Genomic DNA, 23,949 nt, shown 5'->3' on the forward strand with positions numbered 1-23,949 from the left:
TGATTCCTGGTGTGGGTAAAATACACCACAGACACCATGGTATTAGCAATGCCAAGGTGACTCCTGGGTGGCAGCAGTGCCAGGGTACCACTCCGCCAGAGGCCAACGACCTGTGGGCTTCAATCACCTGGAAATAGGGTCAGATTTATACTGTTTTGGGGGGGCATGGAGCGGTGAGGCTGGATAGGGGCCAGAAATAGATGGAGATTGACAAAGATGTTGTGGACAGAAAGATAAAAGCAATGTATTTTTTAAAATAAAAATTTAGAGTACCCAATTCTTTTTTTTTTCCAATTCAGGGGCAATTTGCATGGCCAATTAACCTACCCTGTACATCTTTTTGGGCTGTGGGGGTGAGACCCACACAGACATGGGGAGAATGTGCAAACTCCACACGGACAGCGGCCTGGGGCCGGGATCGAACATGCTCCTCAGCGCCATGAGGCAGCAATGCTAATCACTACACCACCGCGTTGCCCTGGAATGTAAATGGGGGTGATTAAGGCTAAAAAGAGTGGTGATAGTGGCACATAAAGAAATTAGAATGTGTTAATGGCAGAACAAAGGTGAGCACTTTCGCAAAGGGGAAGAGGGAACAGATGGCCCAAATTGGATGGAAACGCACGCAGATATGGGGAGTATGTGCAAACCCAACAGAAACAGTCAACCCAGGCCAGAATTGAAGCCGGGTCCCAGGTGCTATGAGGCAGCAGTGCTAACCACAGTGCCACCTGTAAAATCAAGGTGGAGAATGTGTGGGTATCATCGCACAAAGATTGCACAGTCATGTTTAACTTAAGCGAGTCAGGAAGGTGGATGGTGTTATTAGCTAAGTATACAGTTCCTGGCTTGACCAAAATGGAATAATTTCAACTTCGTCAATTTTGAGTTATCAAAGTTGTGACTCTACAAGGGCTTTTGATGTCCATTGGCAGGTATTGGCTTGACAGTTGCAAAATATGGGATGGTGACAGAGAACTAAAATTGTGTGTTATAAGCACAGATACGGAAGCAAACCGTTCATAAGAATGTTTTGCTGAAGGATAGTACATTAGGAATAAAAGGTGGTAGAGCGTGACAGAGGTGACCTTACAGGAAGAAAGTATTGGCGAAGATGAACTGATTGCATTGCAATAGGTGGGGAGAGCTAAAATTATCAAAGAGGAAAGGTTGTGACAGAGAAGGCTAAGATAACCAAAGAGGAAAGGTCGTGACTGAGAGGATAAAGTGGTCAACTGTGCCAACAGGTACAGATATCCAGGAGGAACAGTTTTTCATTGTTAAATAGAATATACTTGAGGTATAATTTTAAGGTAAGCGAGCGATCGGCACTTACCATCCCAAGAGTAGGTGCCTAACACAACTGCCAATTCTTGAACTGCCACTGCCATTTAATACTCACTTGAGCATTGATTGGCAGTGAGTGGGAATTCTGCCTGCCCTTGGAAGGAAGTCCTATCCTTGAGAGCTGTCTGCCTATCATATTAGTGGGCAGCCCTTGCACAGTGCTGCAGTGGTTAGAAGCTTTACTGCAGCGTTCTGCCTGCGACTGAGTCTTTGCTAAGGTAAGTCCCAGGAGTCCTGGGGGCGGAAGGGTAGGGGATGCCCAGGGGGTCAGGAAGGGGGTGATCAAAGCCACGGGAGGTAAGCCGGGGTGGAGGGGGAGGGGGGGCGCTGGAACTCCAGTGTCCTGGGGGAAAGGTGTCCCTACTCTGAAGGGGCCTTTAGAATGAGATGCCCCCCTTCCTTCCTGCCCAAGATGGGAAATGTCCAAATGTCGCTTTCTCACCCTGTCTGCTGGGATACGGTCATTAAGTTGTGGGGAGAGGGGGCTGACATAAAATTCTGTCCTTGGTGATTTTGATCTGGAGTGCTTTTGGTACAGTGGATAAGAAAAAAGGATGAAGTAACTAGACAGGCATTTAAGCAGCAGGAAATGTCCCATACAGGTCAGTATACATTTGAGAAGGTTAGAGTAGAACTGGGCAGAAAATGGGAGTGATTGTTTTCCAAGTTACTCTGTGTCTGTTGTCTGTCTTTTCCCACGGCATGTTGCATTTCGTACCTCAGCTGCCTATTTTACAGCCAAAATGAGAGACTGATCCAGAGAACGCTTTTGGAGATGATGCAATCCAACATCCCTCCCTCGTTGCACGAGAGCCAAGGCTATATGTGTATTGTTAGAAGAAGAATGGAATAGTACATGTTCAAAAGGAATAAAAGCCTGTCCATTAGGCAAGTACTTACGGATTCGGTGTGCATGTCAAAATTGTCTGTTTGCCCGTGGGATGCAGATCCTACTTCTGGTGACTGATTTTACCGTAATTCTGCCATCTCTTGAAAATGTAAATTTTTACATATATTAGATAATCATGCAGATTCTTAATATTATTTTAAAATGAATAGCATATTACAACAACAATTCCCAATAGTTAGGCAGCACAGCAGGGCTGTGGTTAGCACTGCTGCCTCACGGCATTGAGGACCCGGGCTCAATCCTGGCCCCAGGTCACTGTCCGTGTGGAGTTTGCACATTCTCCCCGTGTTTGAATGGGTCTCACCCCGAGAACCCAAAGAGGTACAGGGTAGCTGGATTGGCCACGCTAAATTGCCCCTTAATTGAAGAAAAATAATTGGGTACTTTAAATTTAAAAAAGAAATTCCCATTAGTTGTGTCTTGCACAGTCTTACACTGCACATGAATCCAATTTTGACCTTATTGTTTTCTCACCAATTTCTTTTGCTATCCCTTTGCTCACCTGCAGGTCGCTTAGTTAATGGTCACCGTTCAGTATCTAACCTAGGTAGATAATATTCACGTGTGGGCCTTATGGTGACCATTGGTAAGCAATTCTATCATGGGATGCCTCACAGCTGAGCATAATCTTGTCATTGCCCATACAACCAATTCAAACATAGTGAGTGACATTTTCCATTTTTCTTTCCTAAGTGCTAGACCTGAGGAGAAAATGAGTGCTGCTCCTCAGCTGCACAGCCAGCTTTTCTCTCCATATTTTCCAGCACTTAGTAAAATATAAATGCTGGAGGCATGTCTCACGCTGGCGAAGCAGGGCCTTATAGAGCCAGCAATGTCAGCTATCCAGACAATGGGGTGCCTTTTTTATGCCCCCCTCCTCCCCCGAGAAACAGATCTGAGCAGGAACCTTGTTACATCACTGGCATGGGTTAGGGAAATCGGAAAATGAGATCTAGCTAGTGAGATTCTCATTTTCCAGCTCTCATGGGATTTTTGTGGTGAATGCAGGTGCAAAATTACCCCAAGTGCTTCTGCCCCTAATTGTAGAGAACTATCAGTTTTACCTCCTAACTCGTGCATCACTGAAGCCAGTTGTAACATTTCTTCACTCCTAATGGCCAAAATCAATTCTACTTGGATCAGTGATTGAACCTAGGAATTTCCTGGTACTCTGCACAAAGCTTTTAAAAAGTCCCACATAAGAGATTAGTGTGCCAAATTAAACTGCATGGGATTGGGGTTAATACATTGGCATGGACTGAGAATTGGTTAGCAGACAGTAAACAGAGTGGGAATAAATGATTCTTTTTTGAAATGGCAGGTGGAGTTAATTGGGACCACGCACCAGTGCTTGGGCCTCAGCTAATCACAATATACATCAATGGTTTGGGTGAGGGAACCAAATGTAATATTTTCAAGTTTGCTGATGACACGAAACGTGATGGAATGTAAGCCATTAGGAAGATGTTAAGACGCTTCAAGGTGGTTTAGATAAGTTTAACAAGTGGGCAGATACATGGCAATTGCAATGTAATGATGGAGGAACAGATTGGCAGAGTACTATTTAAATAGTGATAGATCGGGAAATGTTGGTATACAAAGGGACATGGGTGTTCGGATTATTGTATAAGAAGAGATTTGTTCAACCAGGCCTGTGCATTCACTGGAAATTAGAAGGATGAAAGGGATCTAATTGAAACATATAAAATTCTGACAGCAATGGGGCAGATTGGATGCAGGAATGTTGGGCTGGATCCCCCCCCCCCCCCCCCCCCCCCCCCCCCCCCCCCCCCCTCAAGAGCGCCATGGGCAGGACGCGGACGATGTAAAATGCCATTGACCTCAGGCGGGATTTTCCGGTAGCCAGGCAGGCATGGCAGGAGAATCCAACCCGTTGTTCCCTCTGTCTGAGGGGTTCTAGAACAAGCTGTCAGTCAGTATACAGGGTAGGCCATTTACGACTGAGATGAGGAGAAACATCTTCACTAAGAGGTTGGTGAACAGGTGAACTCTTTTCATTTATGGGATGTGGGAGTCGCTGGTTAGGCCATCATTTATTGCCCATCCATAGTTGCCCGTCAGAAGGTGATGGTGAGCTGCCTTCTTTAACGGCTGCAGTCACTGAAGTGTAGGTACACCCACAGCGTAGGCAGGGGAGGGTTAGTTCCAGAATTTTGACAGCAACAGTGAAGGAATGATGATATATTTTCAAATCGGGGTGATGAGTGACTTGGAGGGGAACCTCTAGGTGGTGGGGTTCCCAAGTATCTGCTGCTCATGTCCTTCTAGGTGGTAGTGGTCATGGGTTTGGAAAGTGCTGCCTAAGGAACCTTGGCGAGTTCCTGCAGTGCATCTTGTAGATGGTACACATGGCTAAACCACAGAAGGCTATGGAGGCTAAGTCACTGAATATATTTGAGAAAGAAATAGATTTCTAGATCCTTAAGGGTATTAAGAGGTATAGGGAAAGCACCGGAGGTATGGTGTTGAGATAGCGGATCAGCACGATGTTGAATGGCCTACTCCTGCTCCTATTTCCTATGTTTAATTCTGGATATTTCATGAGACTGTTAACCATTGTAACCACTTGATTATTATCAGTCATGCAGTTACCAAGGACAGACAGCTAGCTCATTCCTAACATAAATAAATTTCAGGATTTCAAGCTATAGTGAAGCATAAACCAAACCATCATTAAGGTATGGACTGAAAGCGCAATATAAAAACTACAATATTTCTTCCAAATAATATGAGGCCCAGATTTTGTGGTCAGCGGTCAACGACCGGTCTGCCATTCATGATGTTTACAGCGACCCATAGATCTAGGAATCTGAAACCAGGAGCCACCCATACTGTAAACTAGAAACCGTAAGTTAGAACAGAATATAAAATCAGTGAAGAAGGCAAAATAAAGGGCATGTCATGGCCAGGTAATCTCGCAAGAGGCTCTTGCAAGGTTTACCCGGTTTGCCATGCCCACGAGATCTAACAGGATCTCTCGAAATGCCACAATCTGGATCCCTCCCACAATGGGCGGAGCCTATATTTGCATATTAAAGTTGCACTTTAATATGAACTCGCCGAAGCTTTTCCCCGGGGGCAGCATGTGGCGCAGTGGTTAGCACTGGGACTTGAGGACCCGGGTTCAAATCCCGGCCCTGGCTCTCACTGTCCGTGTGGAGTTTGCACATTCTCCCCATGTCCATGGGCTTCAACCCCACAACCCAAAGATGTGCAGGTTAGGTGGATTGGCCAACACTAAATTGCAAACTCCATACGGACAGTGACCCAGGGCCGGGATTCGAACCCGGGTCCTCAGCGCCGCAGTCCCAGTGCTATCCACTGCGCCACATGCCGCCCTATGAAGGGGGATTTTAAGGGATGGGACATGCTCCCGCTGTCACTGACTGGGTGGGTGCAGACCGTGAAAATGATGGTGCGCCCGAGGTTTTTATTTGTTTTCAGAACCTTCTGATTTTTATTCCAAAGACCTTTTTCAGGAAAATAATGCCCTGATTTGGGGGTTTGTGCGGGTGGGGAAAATCCCCTTGGGTAAAGAAAGTGCTGCTAGAATGGGGACGTGGGGAGAGGGTTGGCCTTGCCAAATTTAATGAACTATTACTGGGCAGCTAATCTAGGAGCAGATGGAGACTGCCTCTTCTAAGGACCCTAATTTAGGGGCACTGTTGATGGCGCCTCTGCTGTTCTCGCCGGCCAGTTACTCCAAGAGCCCGTTGGTGGTGGCAGCCCTGAAGGTGTAGGGACAGTGGCGGGAAGCACCTGAGTTTGGAGGGTGCCTCGGTTTGAGCACCGATTTGTAGGACTCATAGATTTGTGCCGGAGGTGGTTGGTGCAGGGTTACGGGGTGGCGGCGGGCCGGGATCTAAAGGTTTGGGGACCCTCTTCGTTCTAGGCTTAGCCTTATTCAAGTGGTTCATCGGGCGCTTCTGACAGTGGCCAGAATGATCAAGTTCTTTTGAGGGGTAGGCCCGCGAACCATCTCCACATGTTTTGGGTTTGTCCGAAGCGGAGAGGGTTCTGACAGGGGTTTGCTGACGTTATGTCTGAGGTTCTGAAGGTGATGTGGTCCCAATTCCAGAAGTGGCGATTTTGAATGTCGAAAGACCTGGGAATGCAGGGGGAGAGAGAAGCTGGCGTTTTGGCCTTTGCCTCATTGGTAGCCTGTGGGTGAGCAACTTACTCCAGGGCCCGATCCCCGGTATGGGCAAAATGCCACCCAATTACCTTGGCACTGCTGGCCTGGCAACCTATTGTCACTGGACTGGTAATCCAGAGACCCAAGGCAATGCTCTGGGTTACCACATTCAGTTCCTGTTGTGGCAGATGGTGCAATTTGAATTCAATAAAAACCTGGAAGTTTAATGTGACCATGAAACCATTGTTGTAAAAAAGACACCTAGTTACTAATGTCCTTTAGGGAAGGATATCTGCCGTCCTTACCTGGCCTGGCCTACAATGGATTCCAGACCCACAGCAATGTAGTTGACTCTTAAGTGCTCTCTGAAATGGCCTAGCAAGCCATTTAGTTCCAGGGCAACAAGGGTGGGCAACACCATATCCTATGAAACAATAAAGAAAAATCACACACAATCAGATGCACGATACATAAATGTATGCAGTTAAATGTATCACGACTAATAATCCTGTTTCTTCACTCTATATTGAAATTCCAAGAATCTGTAATATATTTGGAAATACTTGATAGTATCAGGGCCTCTTGGCAACACAAAGGGTTGCCAATTTACCCATAATCATAATAACTGGACCTGCTCCTGTCTCCCAGTGCGAAACTAGCTAATAGGTGCTGTTAGCCAAATGTGACTTAAAAGGGCAGGATTCTCCGACCTCCCGCTGGGTTGGAGAATCCCCCAGGGTGGCGTGAATCCCGCCCTACCACTCCGACGCCGGCTGCCGTATTCTCCGGTGGCAGTTTTCAGGCAGGGGTGGGGTTTATGCCGCGCCGGTTGGGGGTCGGTCAGCAGCGGCACCCCCGGTAATTCCCTGGGCCCCAGTGGGCCGAGCGGCCGTCATTTCCTGGCCAGTCCCGCCGGCCTGAAATGGACATGGTCCAGCACGGCGGGACCAGGCTAGGGGGCCGGCTAGGTGAGTCCTCGGGAGGGGGGGGGGAGGGCGCGGTGGCCTGGCCCGCGATCGGGGCCCACCGATCTGCGGGCGGGCCTGTGCCATGGGGGCACTCTTTCCTTCCACGCCGGCCTCTGTAAGGCTCCACCATGGCCGGCGTGGAGAAGAACCCTCCTGCGCATGCGTGGAACCACGCCGACGGTCCTGGTCATGCACCAATTCATGCCGGCCCTTTAGCGCCAACCCCTCCGGAGCCAGCCTAGTCCCTGGAAGTGCAGAGGATTCCGCACCTTCCGGTCGGCCCGACGCCGGAGTGGTTCACGCCGCTCTTGGTGCTGGTGTCGGGCCATCCGGCCAGTTGCGGGAGAAACACGCCCAAAGTCTCTGAGAAGTGATAGAGTAAGGAGAGAGTGATGGGAGGCAAACCAATCGAGAGAGAAACGAGTGGAACATAAATGTGTGAGAGGGAATAGAATGGGACTTTTTTTTCTGCTTGCCTCTTGTGGGAAACGGATGGGGTGAAGGAGGAATTGGTTCCAGTGTACTGCACAGGTGACTCAGAATATTGCACAGCTAAACAGGAATGTATATGGTTAACATTATAAATATCAGGACTAACAATTTACGAACAAACTTTGATTAACAAACAAAAGTATTTGCATTGTAACTTGCATATTTGGCCTAGTGCCACTATTAGCAGCTACATATTCTAAATTAAATCTTCAACCCAAAAACACCTGTGGTACCTAAACCCTGGCAATCCAACCCCCAGGCGTTTCCACTCCCACAAGCTCATGCAACTCAAACCTATTTTCTTATGTGGTGGTTTGCCCTGCCTGAATTTCGTAGGTTTGGAAAGAACTGTTTTTTTTTTCAAAAAGCAAGCAATTCTGAATGAGATATGTAAAAAAAAGACTTGAATCCTGGATTTAAACTTCATTAGAATCTGCCAAGTCTTCATGATACCCAGCCCATAAGGACAAAAACTTGGGAATCTTCATTTTAAATAACTTCCTTCAAAACCATCCTTGCATATGTGAGAATAGACCTGCATTTAAATAGGTGGTTGACCTCTAGATAAAATTCTACCTCAGTACAACAGATAAAAAGAAACAGCTTGCATTTAGGTCGCACAATTCACGTGTTTAGGATATCTCAAAATGTTTTCAAAGTTTAGTCATAATTGTAACGCTAATTTACGCACAGCAAGCTTCCTCTCTCAGCAGTGAGATAAATGACCAGATTACCTGTTTAATGGGAGATAAATATGCAGAATTGCAGGAGAAATAGTGTCATAGAAGAATTTACAGTGCAGAAGGAGGCCATTCGACCACATCGAGTCTGCACCGGCCCTTACAAAGAGCACCGTACTGAAGCCCATGTATCTACCCTATCCCCGTAACCAAGTAACCCCCACTTACCATTTTTTGGACACGAAGGGCAATTTAGCATGGCCAATGCACCTAACCTGCACATCTTTGGACTGTGGGAGGTAACGGGTGCACCCGGAGGAAACCCACGCAGACAGGGGGAAGAACATGCAGACTCCGCACAGACAGTGACCCAGCCTGGAATCGAACCTGGGGCCCTAGAGCTGTGAAGCAACTGTGCTACCCTCTATACTACCGTGCCAGAGATCTTTTACGTTCAGAAGGCAATCAGTCCATTATTTTAATGTCTCATCCAAAGATGCAGCACTCTGTGCTGTGCTGAGGCTTTCGCCTCGAATATATGCTTGAACCCAACAACATTTGACTGAGTTAAATCTGACTCCTAACAATTACGCTGGTTGTTCTGAGATGTGCACAAAACCTCTTTAATGTTTATGGAGTATTATTTGACATTGGGCTTATCTTATCAATAGTAATCTGCTGTTTCTAATGCAGTGCCAATGAGTAAAGCAAGACTATTGAAAATCTGAAATTTCATCAACTAGGACCGGTGGTGGGAGGCACGGTGGCACAGTGATTCGCGCTGCTGCCTATGGCGCTGAGGACCCGGGTTTGATCCCGGCCCCGGGTCACTGTCTGTGTAGTTTACATGTTCTCCCTGTGTCTGCGAGGGTTTCACCCGCACTACCCAAAGATGTGCAGGTTAGGTGGATTGGCAAATTTAAATTGCCCCTTAGTTGGAAAAAAAATAATTGGGTACCCGAAATTTATTTTTAAAAACTAGGACCAGTGTCATGCAACAATCTTGGTGCATACCTGTTACAAAGTTTAGTGTTACTGAATGAGTAGAAAATTGTTCTTTTTTAGGGAACTCTAATTAAAAAAGCTTTCATCCCAGTGGACTTGCTGATGAGTAAATCTGCATGAATTGATTTTCTGGCAAATCCAGTTTTATACTCGGTCTGCTGGTCTCTTATCTTTGTTAGGGGGGAGGACGGCATGTGACGCAGTGGTTAGCACTGGGACTGCGGTGCTGAGGACCCAGGTTCAAATCCCAGCCCTGGGTCATTGTCCATGTGGAGTTTGCACATTCTCTCCATGTCTGCGTGCTTTTTACCCCCACAACCCAAAGATGTGCAGGCTATGTGGATTGGCCATCCTAAATTGCCCCTTAATTGGAAAAAAAACTGTACTCTTGTGATGAATGGTTACTGTACCCTTAACACCATGTAGGTGATGCCCCTTTTAAGACCGGGTTTGGAACCCTGGGGGCCTCCACCTCCTGCTCCGCCCAGCAGGGAGCCGTATATAAGGTGGCACCCTGTTGGCGGCACTCGGTAAGTACACGTCTCGGTAACTGGCTAGTTCTCTGCTTATTAAAGCCTTCATTTACTATTCCACACTCTCGTGACGTTATTGAGGGTACTAAAATTTAATAAGCAGAGTACATTAGGATGGACGCCGGTCTCAAGCCAGAAATGCTCAACCTGGAAGCACGGACACCAGAGGCCAAAAAAATGTTTAAGTACTGGCTCCGCTGTTTCGAGGCCTACCTGGAATCCTCGGAAACTCCCGTCCTAGGGCCTCGCAAGCTGCGCCTACTCCACGCCCGGGTGAGCCATAGAATCTCCGCCATGATCGAGAAGGTGACCACTTACGACGAGGCGATCGCAATCCTGCAAAAGCGTTTCGTCAAACCCATAAATGAGGTACATGCACGGCACCTGCTCTCTACCTGCCGGCAGCGCTGAGGGGAAACGCTAGACGAGTACGTGGAAAAGCTCACCGCGCTTGCCAGGAACTTCAACCATCAGGATGTGATGGGGGAAGTCCACATGAACCTGCACATCCGAGACGCATTCGTGTCCGGCATCCGTTCGACCTATATCAGGCAGCGTATCCTTGAAAATGGAGCTAAAGACCTTCAGGACACGGTAACGCCCGCCAGCTCACTGAAAGTGGCCCGCCACAACCTAGGCACATACCCTGCGAGCCCCCCTCGGACTTCCCCAGACTCACCTGCGCCACGTGGCAACCCGCCGAGACCGGGGGCACACCGTGCTATTTCTGTGGGCAGGGCCAGCATCCACGTCAACGCTGCCCAGCCCGCTCCGCCATCTGCAGCGACTGCGGAAAGAAGGGGCATTTCGCGAGCGTCTGCCTGGCCAGGCCCAAGGCCCAGAAACAAAAAGCTCACCACCAGGCCCAAAAATCGAGCTCACAGGCACGCAGGCCCCGCAACACGGCTGCGCACCGGCCAGACACGCCCCTTTCTGACGCGTCATCCGCCTCGTGCGAGTCATGGGGGTGGCCATCTTGGCGGCAGCCATCTTCTAGACCCGACATGTGCGACCGACGGCGGCGGCCATTTTGTGAATCCGACTCGGCTGAGGACTCTGACTACCCGCAACTGGGAGCGATTACCTTCAACCAATCGCGGCCAAAGCACCTGCAGAATTCCATGATGCAGGTCCAGATCAACGGGCGCGACACTCCCTACCTCTTCGACTCCGGGAGCACGGAGAGCTTTATCTACCCAGAAACGGTAAGGCGCTGCTCCTTGCGCACCTATCCCGCTTCCCAAACCATCTCCGTCTTCCAGAGGGCGATGGACCAAATGGTGGACCTCGCCTCTGGGTCCCACTCAGTCCAAATCAAGGGGTATTGTATTGCAGATCTCGCGATCCAGGGCGCCGAATACACTCGTTTCAAACTCTATATCCTCCCTCACCTCTGCGCCCCCCCCCCTGCTGCTCGGTTTGGATTTCCAATGCAGCCACCGAAGCCTGACCCTGAAGTTCGGCGGACCCTTGCCCCCCCTCACGGTATGCAGCCTTGCAACACAAAGTTGCCCCCTCACTATTCGCGAACCTCCCCCCCCAACTGTAAGCCCATCGCCACTAGGAGCCGGCGGTACGGTGCCCAAGATATGACTTTTATCAAGTCAGAGGTCCGGCGTTTTACTGGAAGAGGGGGTCATCGAGGCTAGCACCAGCGTCTGGAGAGCACAAGTGGTGGTAGTACGGCCCGGGGAAAAGAAACGGATGATAGTGGACTACACCCAGACCATAAACCGCTTCACGCAGCTCGATGCGTACCCCCTTCCCCGCATAGCAGAGATGGTCAATCGGATCGCTCAATACCGTGTATTCTCCACTGTCGTCCTCAAATCCGCCTACCACCAGCTCCCTATCCGACCGAAAGACCGCCTCTATACTGCCTTTGAAGCAGCCGGCCGGCTCTTCCACTTCCTCAGGGTCCCCTTCGGCGTCACAAATGGGGTCTCCGTCTTCCAGAGGGCGATGGACCAAATGGTGGACCAGTACAGCCTGCAGGCTACTTACCCGTACTTGGACAATGTCGCCATCTTCGGCCATGATCAGCAGGACCATGACGCGAACCTTGAAAAGTTCCTCCAGACCGCCCGGGCCCTCAACCTGACCTATAACAAGGAAAAATGCGTTTTCCACACAACCCGACTAGCCATCCTCGGCTACATCGTGGAAAACGGGGTCCTAGGTCCCGACCCTGACCGTTAAGGAACTTCCCCTACCACGTAGCCTCAAAGCCCTCAAACGGTGCTTGGGGCTTTTCTCCTATTACGCCCAGTGGGTCCCCAGATATGCGGACAAAGCCCACACACTCATAAAGACCACAACATTTCCCCTGATGGCGGAGGCCCGGTCGGCCTTCAGTCGCATTAAGGCCGACATCATCAAGGCCGCTTTACACGCGGTGGACAAAACTATCACTTTCCAGGTAGAGAGCGATGCGTCAGACATCGCCCTGGCTGCTACCCTCAACCAGGCAGGCAAGCCAATAGCATTCTTCTCCCGGACTCTCACCACCTCCGAGATTCGGCACTCCGCAGTCGAAAAGGAGGCACAAGCCATTGTGGAGGCTGTGCGGCACTGGAGGCACTACCTAGCCGGTAGGAGGTTCACCCTTGTTACCGACCAACGGTCGGTAGTCTTCATATTTGATAACGCACAATGGGGCAAAATTAAAAACGATAAAATCTTGAGGTGGAGGATCGAACTCTCCACCTGCACGTACGATATTAAGTATCATCCTGGGGAGCTCAACGAGCCCCCGGATGCCCTCTCCCGCGGCACATGCGCCAACGCACAGGAGGATCGCCTGCGGGCTATCCACGATGACCTCTGTCTCCCGGGCGTTACCCGGCTCGCCCACTTTATCAAGTCCCGCAACCTACCTTACTCCACCAAGGAGGTCAAGGCCATGACCAGGGCTTGCCAGATCTGCGCGGAGTGTAAACCGCACTTCTACCGGCCAGACAAGGCTCGCCTTGTAATGGCCTCGGGGTCCTTTGAGCGACTAAGCGTGGACTTCAAAGGTCCCCTCCCGTCCATCAACTGCAATATCTACTTCCTAACCGTAATCGATGAGTTCTCCCGCTTCCTATTCGTCGTTCGCTGTCCCGACATGACCTCGGCCACCACTGTGATAAAGGCACTGTACAGCATCTTCACCCGGTTTGGTTTCCCCGCTTATATCCACAGCGACCGGGGTACATCGTTCATGAGCGATGAGCTGTGTCAGTATCTGCTCAGCAAGGGCATCGCCTCGACCAGAACGACCAGTTATAACCCGTGGGGAAACGGGCAGGTGGAGAGGGAGAACGCAACAGTTTGGAAGGCTGTCCTTCTGGCCCTATGGTCGAGACGTCTCCCAACCACCCGCTGGCGGGAGGTCCTACCCGATGCCCTCCACTCCATTAGGGCGCTCCTCTGCACGGCCACAAATGAGACCCCTCACAACCGCTTGTTTGTCTTCCCCAGGAAGTCCACCTCCGGGGTCTCGCTTCCACCTTGGCTGACGACTCCAGGACCTGTTCTTCTCCGGAGGAACGTGAGGAGCCTTAAAACGGACCCCCTGGTCAAGAGGGTCCGACTGCTACATGCAAACCCCCGATGCGCCTACGTAGAGCACCCCGACGGCAGGCAAGACACGGTTTCCCTCCGGCTGGTTCCCCCACAGATGCACCCCCCCGGGACCCCCACTCCGTCGGTAGACAACGACCGCGCCCCCCCCCTTTCCACACTCTCCGCCGGCACCGCTACTCCCAGCCACAGCTATTCCCCCCGACCCCCTACCCCGACCCAGACGAAAGCTCCGACCACCGTGCTCCCGGATGTACCCTCACCAAAGACGTCCGTGTCCGCCGCACCACCACCCGTGCTGAGAAGGTTGACTAGGACGATCAGGCCGCCAAAAAGAATAGACATGTGATTCCACTTCACCCCCGACGGACTTTGCATTTTTTTTTTAACGGGGTGAATGTGATGAATGGTTACTGTACACACCATGTAGGTGATGCCCCTTTAAGACCGGGTTTGGCACCCTGGGGGACTCCGCCTCCGCCCACCAGTGAGCCGTATATAAGGTGGCACCCTGTAGGCGGCACTCGGTAAGCACACGTCTCGACAACTGGCTAGATCTCTGCTTATTAAAGCCTTAATTTACCATTCCACACTCTCGTGTTGTTATTGAGGGGTACTACAACTTTAAATTTTTTTTTTAAAATTCTTTGTCAGGGAAGCAGTTATGACTAAGGTCATGGTAGAAGTGTTTGAAGTTGGTTATTACAGGACTGACTCATTGATTATTTAGCGGTTGAGTGCTAAACTTTTATTGTGTATCTGTGGGAGTGTGGCACATGTCTAGGGAAACTAACTAAAACAGAGCTTTCACTTTACTCATTATTTTTGTATCTCTTCAAATGTTTTGATTAAAGAACTTTTATGAGGTACTAAATAATTGTTTTTTAAATAAATTTAGAGTACCCAATTATTTCTTTTCCAATTGAGGGGCAATTTAGTGTGGCCAATCCACCTAACCTGCACATCTTTGGGATGTGGGGGTGAAAGCCACGCAGACACGGGGAGAATGTGCAAACTCCACGTGGACAGTGACCCAGGGAAGGGATTCGGACCCGGGTCCTTAGCGCCGTAGTCCCAGTGCTAATCATTGCGGCACATGCCACCCCTAATAATTGGGTTTTATGTGTGAAAAGGATTGAAGATTGAAACAGGTGTCATCCATTTGGGTCATACAGCCTGCTCCGCCAGTCAGTTAGATCATAGGCTGATCATCTACCTCAACATCATTTTGGTGCACTGTCCCCTTATCCCTTGATGCTGTTGCTTAATGTAATGTATGTATTTCTCAATTAGTTTTAATAATTCCACCATTACGCTATTGAATGTTAAAATGGCAATATTCACTTTACATACTGTTATTGAGGAATGTAAACAAAAGTTGTAAGCCATACAACATAATACGTATTTACCTTCTAGGTTTTAATGCCCAGACACATCTCCTTTCCAACCTAAAGCAAAAAAAAAACCTGAATTGAAGGTGACTAAGAAAATTAAAGCAAGTCTTTTATTTAAAAAAAGTTGTGAAAATAATGGCTACCATGTTTCTAAAATTAAGTCGATTAAGAATTTTCATTCAAAATTTTCAATTGAACCAAATGATTTTGCATTCTTCAAAAAAATTGACTCCAACTATTTTAGTGGAAGATGTTAAATTGAGTCAAAGCTGGAAACGGTGCACTTATGATGCATTTCTTTCTGATGATTATGGATGTCGTTATAGACCAGAAGGCAGAACAAAACTAAAAGATAAGAACTTACTTTTATTTAATGATTTTCCCTTTCACAGCATCTCTCCAAATATTTCTCAGCCAGTTAAGTATTTAAAGTGCAACATGTGTCATAATGTTGGGAAATGTGGCAGTCAACTTGCAAAACAAAAAAAACAAGGTCCCACAAACAGTAGAAAGGTAAATGACTAGATAATCTGTTTGTGATAATGATTGAGGACACTGGGTAACCTCACAACTCCTCTTTGGAAAAGATCCCTTGGCTTTGTTCATTCACTGACCGAGCAGAAGGAGCCTCAGTTTGACATCTGAAAGATGGCTCTTCCAACAATGCAACACTTCCTTGCCACCTCTGAAGTTTCAGTTGAAAATATGTTTTATAGAACCATAGAATTCCTTCAGCTCAGAAGGAGATTCGGCCCAAAGAGTCTGCATTGACCCTTTGAAAAAGCACACTACCTATGCCCACTCCTCTGCCCTATCCCATAATCCCACCTAACCTGCACATCTTTGGATAGTAAGGGGCAATTTAGCATGGCAAAATCCACCTAACCTGCGCATCTTTAGACTGAGAGTGGAAACCGGAGCACCAAGAGGAAACCCTCACAGACGGGGAGAAAGTGCAAACACCACGTAGATAGTGACCCAAGGCCAGGAGTGTACCCAGGTCCCTGGCACAGTGAGGCAGCAGTGTTAATCACTGCCACCATGCTGCTTGTACCCACAAATATCTAATTTTGGCAATAATGCCACCAGTGAGCCATGGCTACCATTATGGATGGGATCCCCCCTCCCCCGGCGCAGCATATTTTACGGCGGCAGAGGCAGCCTACCATTGGCTGTAGGTGGGATCTTCCATCCCCATCACTGTCAATGGGTTTTCCCGCCAGGGAACCCAGGCTGCGTGGGTCGCCGTCAGCATGACCATAAAATGCCACCTTATATCACAAGATTAGATCCATAATAGATGAGCTACTTTGAACAGGTTTCAAAGAGCCAAGTAGCTCCTACTAATGTCCCCCCTCTCCCAATACTATATGCTGAATATTCCATTCATTTACGGTATATGGAGTTGCCATTTTCCTGGAAGTACTTGAACATTTGACTTTTGTAGTTTGCAAATGCTATTTCATTTATAATTTTTAACGGGTAAATCCTATAGGTGAGTGTCTACGCTCAATGTAAGTTTAATGCTCACTGGCAGGATATCCGAAAATTTCTGAAGCGCTGTCTTGAATGTTTCTCCACTTCTAAGGGGTAGCGAGTCAGGTGGCATCTGTAATTTAGTAAAAAAGGAAATGATTCAGGAATGGCCCTTCTGATGTGGACTGATTTGCAAAGTGTTTCCAGCTTGTGCTAATTTTGTATTAGATTATAAAGAATTGACTATCTTGGGAAGGAAGGATGGAGATAAACAGAGGTTCATTGCCTAGCATTATATGGAACATTCACCCCGCCAGTCCATGCCAGAGCTAATGCTCTACTCTAGCTTCTTCCCATCTTCTCTCATCTACATCTGCTATCGTAATCATCTGTTCCCTTTTCCCACATGTACTTGCCAAACTTCTTAAACTGCTCCTCTGGAATGGCCAAGCAAGACACTCAGTTCAAGGGCAATTAGGGATGGGCAGCAAGTGTTGGCTTTGCCAGCAGCACCCACATTCCATGAAATAATTTTTTAAAAGCTAAACTATTCACTTCACCACTCCTTGTGGTAGTGAATTCCACATTCTCACCATTCTTTGGGCAGGGGTAGCTTAAACAAGAAATGTCTGGCAATGAGTTAGTGTTAGAACTTGGAGCGCCTTGTCACAAGGGATTGGAAACCTTCCCATTCAGCTCTACATAACCCGCAAGCTAATATTATAAAGCATCTGTGGCTGGACAAAGCATCAGGGAGCTTACCAGTCAGTGCTGTATTTAGATGTATTATGTACCTTTGAGTCCCTGTTGTGCCCTTGAACACACCATGTGGGATCTGTAAAATAGCTGTGTCAATCTGAGCCTACGCTCTCTGGGTTCGACGGGTTAAATTTTTCGGTGGAGGCCGAAAGCAGGAGCCAACCCCTCTCATGTCCCAGGTGGGTGGCTATTGCAGTAGTGGCACTTTGGGCAGCAATTGCTGGCAGGGAGAAGGGCTGCAGTGTGCAGCTCCTCCATTTCCCTGGCAGCCTCCCCATGCGCTGGAATGCTCTCCCTATTGTGGGGGAGATACATTGGGTTCCTCTCCTGACATCTTCTCCTGCCATAATGCCAGAACTCCCACCTCGTCTGTAGTGGGTGGGGAAAATTCCACCCGACCCGTCACCTACAGGTTGAGAGTACCAAACAGAGAGCTAGTTGACCAGAATAAATCTATGTCTGGACATATGCTAAAACGTTTAAAACTGATCGATATTATGTACAACTGGCTGCAATATGTTGCTTGAATTGATTATTTAGGCGAGAGAAGTTTCAAATGTCATCATAATGAAGCTTGGTTCTTATTCAGAAGGTCAAACATATGTCAGATTTCTCATCTGTTTGCTGTCTAGATATGTTCCCAGCAGTTCTGACTCCATTTTCAGTGAATCTTGTTGCCCCCTTTGACAAAGCAACAGTAGGCATATTGACGTAGCTGCAAAGAAAGTAATTATTAAGCTGGTGTTCTACCGAACATCCTGCAGAACCAGTTTGGTTGGTTTCATTACAGACAGCTGACTTGAAATAACACCACCTTGAAAGTGCCTCAAGTAAGAATTTTTTGAGTACAGGCATTCTACAAGGAAAAGAATTCCAGTGGGAGCTGGGTGTTCTGGTTACTGTGTCAGTTACAATCTCACAGCATTGCTACTGGCATAGCCTACACCTCTTAAAATCTCCGACTGTTTCTCTTTTTATCTCTTTTTTTTTAAAGAGTTCTGGAAAAGTGTGTATCAGGTGAATTCCTTTCCCTTTGCTTGCTTCATGCTAAATAGTTGGAAGGGGGTGGATACTGGGAGGTAACTTTATGCTTAAAAAAAGTAGATGACGATGTTTGCATGAAGCGGTGGTAGGAGGAGTAAAATGTACGAAGGCTTGTAACTCGCTCAGAGAAAGCTGAAACCAGAGTAAAGATGCAGAACAAGGAAGGTTCCTATAGTTTTAAGCACAGGCAACGAGTGATTCCTAGGAGCCTTGTGACGAGGAAGCTTGTACATGAAAATATATGTTACACTTCACCCTTTGTAACTGGTGAGTTGATTTGCGGGTACAAATACATTTTATTAATGGCTGTGGTGCCTCAGGCTTTTTGTGTAGTCAATGGTGTGTTTTCAATTTTAGTGTCAACAGTTTGTATCAGGAAGTGATAGGGAGCTGCTACATCCAGAGACGAAGGAAATATTTAAAAGGCTGCCTGTGGATTAGCTACACGTACATTAACTTGCCAGGTTGGAAGTTCTCTTCCCTTCCAAACAAAATTCATTTTGGAACTTTTAACGTTTCACAAAGCATCTTTTTTTGAATGATCCACAGAGGATTTTGTAAGGTAAGTCCCTCCATAAAGCAACTGAATGGAATACACTTTGCTGATTGAAATGGTAACTATACCAATGCAAGAATGAGTTGGCAAAGTGTGTCGACAATGAAACACATTAAAAGGGAAGATGTTAGCAACTGGGAAGAGGAAGTAATTGTACATGCTCTATCTTTACAGTAGCACAGACATTTTCTGAATGGAGAGTTATGTAATGATGGTCAGTTCTGTTTTAGGTCTTCAAATCTCCAGGTATTTAAAATGCTGTACCCTTTTTTACTCCAAACATTTGCATGTCCTTTATTCGCTGGTATTACTAATGCCTGTTCTGCTTGTGTTTAGATATTCCAGTGGAAACAGCTTGAAAATTTATACTTCCGTGAAAAGAAGTTTGCAGTTGAAGTTCATGATCCTCGCAGGCAAGATATTTTCTTTGATATTATAACTTTGAAATTTGCCTTTTAGTTATTGAACCTGTTGCAACATAATTTAACAAATGTAGGTTTTGTTACAAGTGTGTTTGCAGAATGTAACATGCTTTGTTCAAGCAATTAAATATTTTTTGAAAAATTAAGCGTTTCAAAATTGAGGATAATATAATCTAGAGGAATGGATTATCTAAGATTTGAATTCACATCATCGGCTAACATAGAAATTAGGAACAGAAGTAGGCAATTCAGACACTCGAACCTGCTCTGCCATTCAATCAGATCATGGCTGATCTCTTCCCGGTCTCAAATCCACCTCCCTAGCTGTTCTCCCTGTCCCATTAATCTGTTTTTTTTATCAGAAATATATCTATCTCATTCTTGAAACCCTTTAATGAATCATACTCCACCGCTCTATGGGGCAGTGAGTTCCACAAATCACCACCTTCTGCGTGAAGTAGTTCCTCCTCATCGCTGTTCTAAATGTATGTTCTCTTAACCTATATCTGTGACCTCTCGTTCTAGATTGCCCACAAGGGGGGACATTTGGTCTATGTTTACTTTATCAATCCCTTTTAGTATTTAATTTACCTCGATCAGATCCCTTCTTATGCTTCTAAACTCTAGCAAGTATAAACCCAAAGTGTTTAATCTCTCTACGTATGTCAACCCTTTCATCCCTGGAATCAATCTGGTGAACCTCCTCTGAACTGCCTCCAATGCCACCACATCCCTCCTCAAATAAGGAGACCAAAACTGGACACATTACACCAGATATGGTCTCACCAGCATCCTATACAATTGCAACAATACTTCTCTATTTTTGTACTCTGAATAGCTTGATAGCTATCAACCTACAACAATATTGTTTTATTTTCTAGCTGTATTTTTTAGCTAGTTTATGCTTTGTTTTACACTCATAGTTCCAGCCAACTACCTCCTCGCTGAAACACATTGGGTGGGATTCTCCACTCCCACACTGAAGTGGCCCCGCCGGCGTGAACGCCGTCGAGGTTCACGATGGCGCGGAACGGCCTTGGTCCCGACTGATTCAGGCCCTGACAATGGGCCAGGATCGGGGCCGCGTCATCTACACGCGCCAGGCCTTGTCGCCTGCGTAAAAGCGGCGCCGCATAGATGACACAGCCGGCGCAGCATAACGGGCGTCATCCGCGCATGCGTGGTTGTCGTCCTCTCTAAATCCGCCCCGCAAGAAGATGGGGGACGGATCTTGCGGGGCCGCGGAAGGAAGGAGGTCCTCCTTCAGAGAGGACGGCCCGACGATCGGTGGGCACCGATCGCGGGCAACCCCACATTCCAGGTGAAGCCCGGTGCAGGATCCCCCCCTCGCCCCCCCACAGGCTGTCCCCCCAGCATTCACGCACCGCCCACGACTGCAGCGACCAGGTGTGGACGGCACCGGGGGGAACCCGCCGTTTTGGCCTGGCCGCTCGGCCCATCCGGGCCTCAGAATAGCGGGGGTGCCGGAGAATCGCCATTTTGGGTGTCTTCGGCGATTCTCCGGCCTGTGGCCCGCAAAACTCGACCGGGCCGTTCCCGCCGCTTAGGAGAATCGCGGGAGGGCGTCGGACCGGCGTCCCTGGAAATCTTTGCGGCCCAGGCGATTCTCCCAACCGGCGTGGGAGTGGAGAATCGCGCCCATTGGCTCCCTGTCCCCAAGATATTAAAGTTAATGTATCCTCATGCTTACCTTTGAATCCCTCCATGGCTGTGCCCTGCCCTTATTCTTTTATTGTCTCCAGCTATATGTCTGTGATCCACCCCAGGAATTCTGTTCCACTGATTCTACTCTTTGTGTGTGTTTTCCCTCTTCCTTATCGCCACCATTGAGGGAGGGCTGCACTGTTGGAGGCACTGTATCTCCGAGGCCATGGGATTCCCAACAAGCGGTCATGAGAGATCCCGCACAATTATTTTGAAGAGAAGGGAAGTTCTCCCTTGTACTCCGGTGGAAATTTGTTGCTCCACCATCAACACTAAAACAGAACTGGCCGTTATTACATTGCTGTTTTGGGGAATGTTGATGAGCCAAATTGGCTGTGACTTTTTCCTATATTATGACATAACAGTGACTCCATTAAAAAAAAAAGATACCTAATTAGCTATAAAGTCTTTAGGACATCCTGAGGTTGTCAAAAGTGTGATATAAATCAACCGTCAGTCATTTTGAAAACTCTTCTCCTGGAAAAGTCTTCTGAAAATATAATCTCCTCACCAAGCTTTTGGAATGTTCTTTATACGGACACTGGGACCCCTCCAATCATTCTCCAACCATTCTCTAAATTCTCCAGGCCTTGGATCTGCCACTTGAGTGCCCACCCCTCCTCCGCATCCATCCACTGCACCAGCTGGTGGCTCTACCTATGCCCCATTCTTTAGGTTTAGCTCAATATACCTCTCTCTTTCTCCTTGAAATCCACCTCCATCATCAACATAGAGTGGTTTGGTAGTCAGTTTTTTTCTTTTGTCTCTGTGAAGTATCTTCAGATTGTTTCTCCTACATTAAAAGCACTTTATAAATGTTGGTTGTTGCCTCTGAAAGCAGAAAGAAAACAAGCTCTATAATTGTTACACACATTGGGATTTGGGATTTTTTTTAAAATGGGCCTGTATTAATTCACCTCTTAATTCAACATGCAATGTGCACCTGAAAATAATGTGGTGGACGCTACCTATCCTTATATACTGAGAAATTCTCAGCAAAATTAGAAACACATTTCCAATGGATTGGATGAATTTTCAGAGCAAATTTTTTTTTTAAGAAGCATGTTTTGGTTTTAGAAATGGTCGCTGGTTCAAGTATGGAACTACCTGTGTGAATTTTAATCATTGCTTTCATCTATATTTTAATGGTATACTAACTTTGCATTTTAAGTTTTATTTTTATGCTGCCTAAGCAGTTGCAGTCTGTTTTCTACATTCCATTTCTATTGCCAGATTTATTTCTGGGGAAAGTAGCATAACAAATTCTGCTATTTACTGGCGTCTGGCCAGTTCAAGCCTAACTCCTGAAGAAACTTAATACATTTCAGGACAATGTGATTTATTCAGCCATTATTGGTGGGAATGGTGTGTGTGTGTGGGGGGGGGGGGGGGGGGGGGGGGAGAAGAGAGGAAGTAGAAGCAAATAAGATTAGTTTTTATTTGCATTCTGGGCCCATGTTTTTGTATACATCATGACCTGTAGGTATGTTGAACATTTTGCAAAAGTTACATTGATCATATGTTAAGATGGTTGATAATTCAGTTTCTGTCTTGATGGTGGCTGGCACAAGTTTATCTGGAATGCTGCTTGTTTCAATGCAGTGAGTGAAAGGACAGGAGACCCACTGATAGCCTTCTACCCACAAACTCAAAGTGGCACTAGCTTTTAAGCTACATCCATTTGTCCACTATTAGTCCCAACGACAGAATGGTGTTGAGAAAACCCAGTGGAATTCATAGTTTTCCCTCCTGTATGTATCCTGTGCATTTGAAAATGACCAGTTAATGTTCATGTGCTCTCAAGTGTTTAATTCATATATTGTAGCATTATGAGCTAAATATAATTTGAATCAGTTTTGGGGTATGTATGTATATTGTAGAATGTAGGCACTTGGGGTTTCCTGTTCTTTTTGTTTGTATTTTTAAAACTGCTGTTTGGATATAAGATTAAAACACGTGCAAGAGAGGAAACACAGCTGCTCCATTTTCCTGAAACCCAGGTCTAAAATTTAATCCGGCTTGAACATTGGCCCAGCAATAGCCCTTCACCTGACCCGTAGTAACACAGTTGTGTAATTTTGTCCTTGAAATAACATTGAAAGCAGCTAGGGAGAGAAGCCAATGGCCCAGGCGACATGGTGCTTTCATTTGAAGGAGGAGTTGTTCAAAGCACAAGAGAAATCTAATTGGTTTAAGAAAATAAAAGATGCACTTGAGTCACTTTCAACTGCCATTCTCTAATTTATCACCACTGCTTGTCCAATTACCTAATGACATTAAGATTTGCATTTATATAGGCCCTTTCTCAATCTTAGAATATTCCCAGGTACTTTACTGTCACTGAAGTACTTTTTGAAGTGTAGTCACTGTTGTAATGGAGGAAATGCAGCAGCCAATTTGCATGGAATCTTTTGCATCCATCTTAGACAGTGTAACATAATCTCCAAAAGATTCCAGCAGTGCAGCACTCCCTCAGGACTCCACTGAATCATCCATCTAGGTGCTTCAGTCTCTGCAGTGTGTCTTGAACCAACAATATGTAATTCGGGGGTGAAGAGTGCTACCAACAGAGTCATGTTTGACACGAGAATAAATGTCTTCCAAGTTGGTATTGAGAAGACCTAAGTCATCAGCCCCTAGCCACTGACTCCAGCCATCTCCATGGCAACTGTCTGAGGCTGAACCAGACTGTCGCATGCTTGATGTCATGATTGACCCCGCGATTAACTTCCAGCCACACATCTACACCGTAGCCTAAGATTTCCTTTTTTTAACTTCTTTATCATCCCCTGCCTCAGCTGTTCTGTTGCTGAAACCCAAATACATTTGGTACCTCCACCTACTATTCCAATGCTAACCAATCTCCCATCTTCCACCCTCCATTAACTTAAGATCATCTGAAACTCTTGTCGATAACC

General features: G+C 47.1%; 1 protein-coding gene across 5 annotated transcripts in view; it reads left to right on the forward strand.

The window, feature by feature from the left end:
- The window catches only part of LOC140388314 (FERM domain-containing protein 4B-like), a 500,956-nt gene that overhangs the window by 427,474 nt on the left and 49,533 nt on the right, over nucleotides 1-23,949 (forward strand). For all 5 annotated transcript variants that reach the window (XM_072472276.1, XM_072472277.1, XM_072472274.1 and 2 more), the window contains one exon: nucleotides 19,221-19,297. In XM_072472276.1, coding sequence (XP_072328377.1) covers nucleotides 19,221-19,297 — 77 coding nt within the window. The remainder of the gene's footprint in view (nucleotides 1-19,220; nucleotides 19,298-23,949) is intronic.

This window comes from Scyliorhinus torazame, chromosome 13 (genome assembly GCF_047496885.1).
Source record: "Scyliorhinus torazame isolate Kashiwa2021f chromosome 13, sScyTor2.1, whole genome shotgun sequence".
Lineage (NCBI taxonomy): Eukaryota > Metazoa > Chordata > Chondrichthyes > Carcharhiniformes > Scyliorhinidae > Scyliorhinus > Scyliorhinus torazame.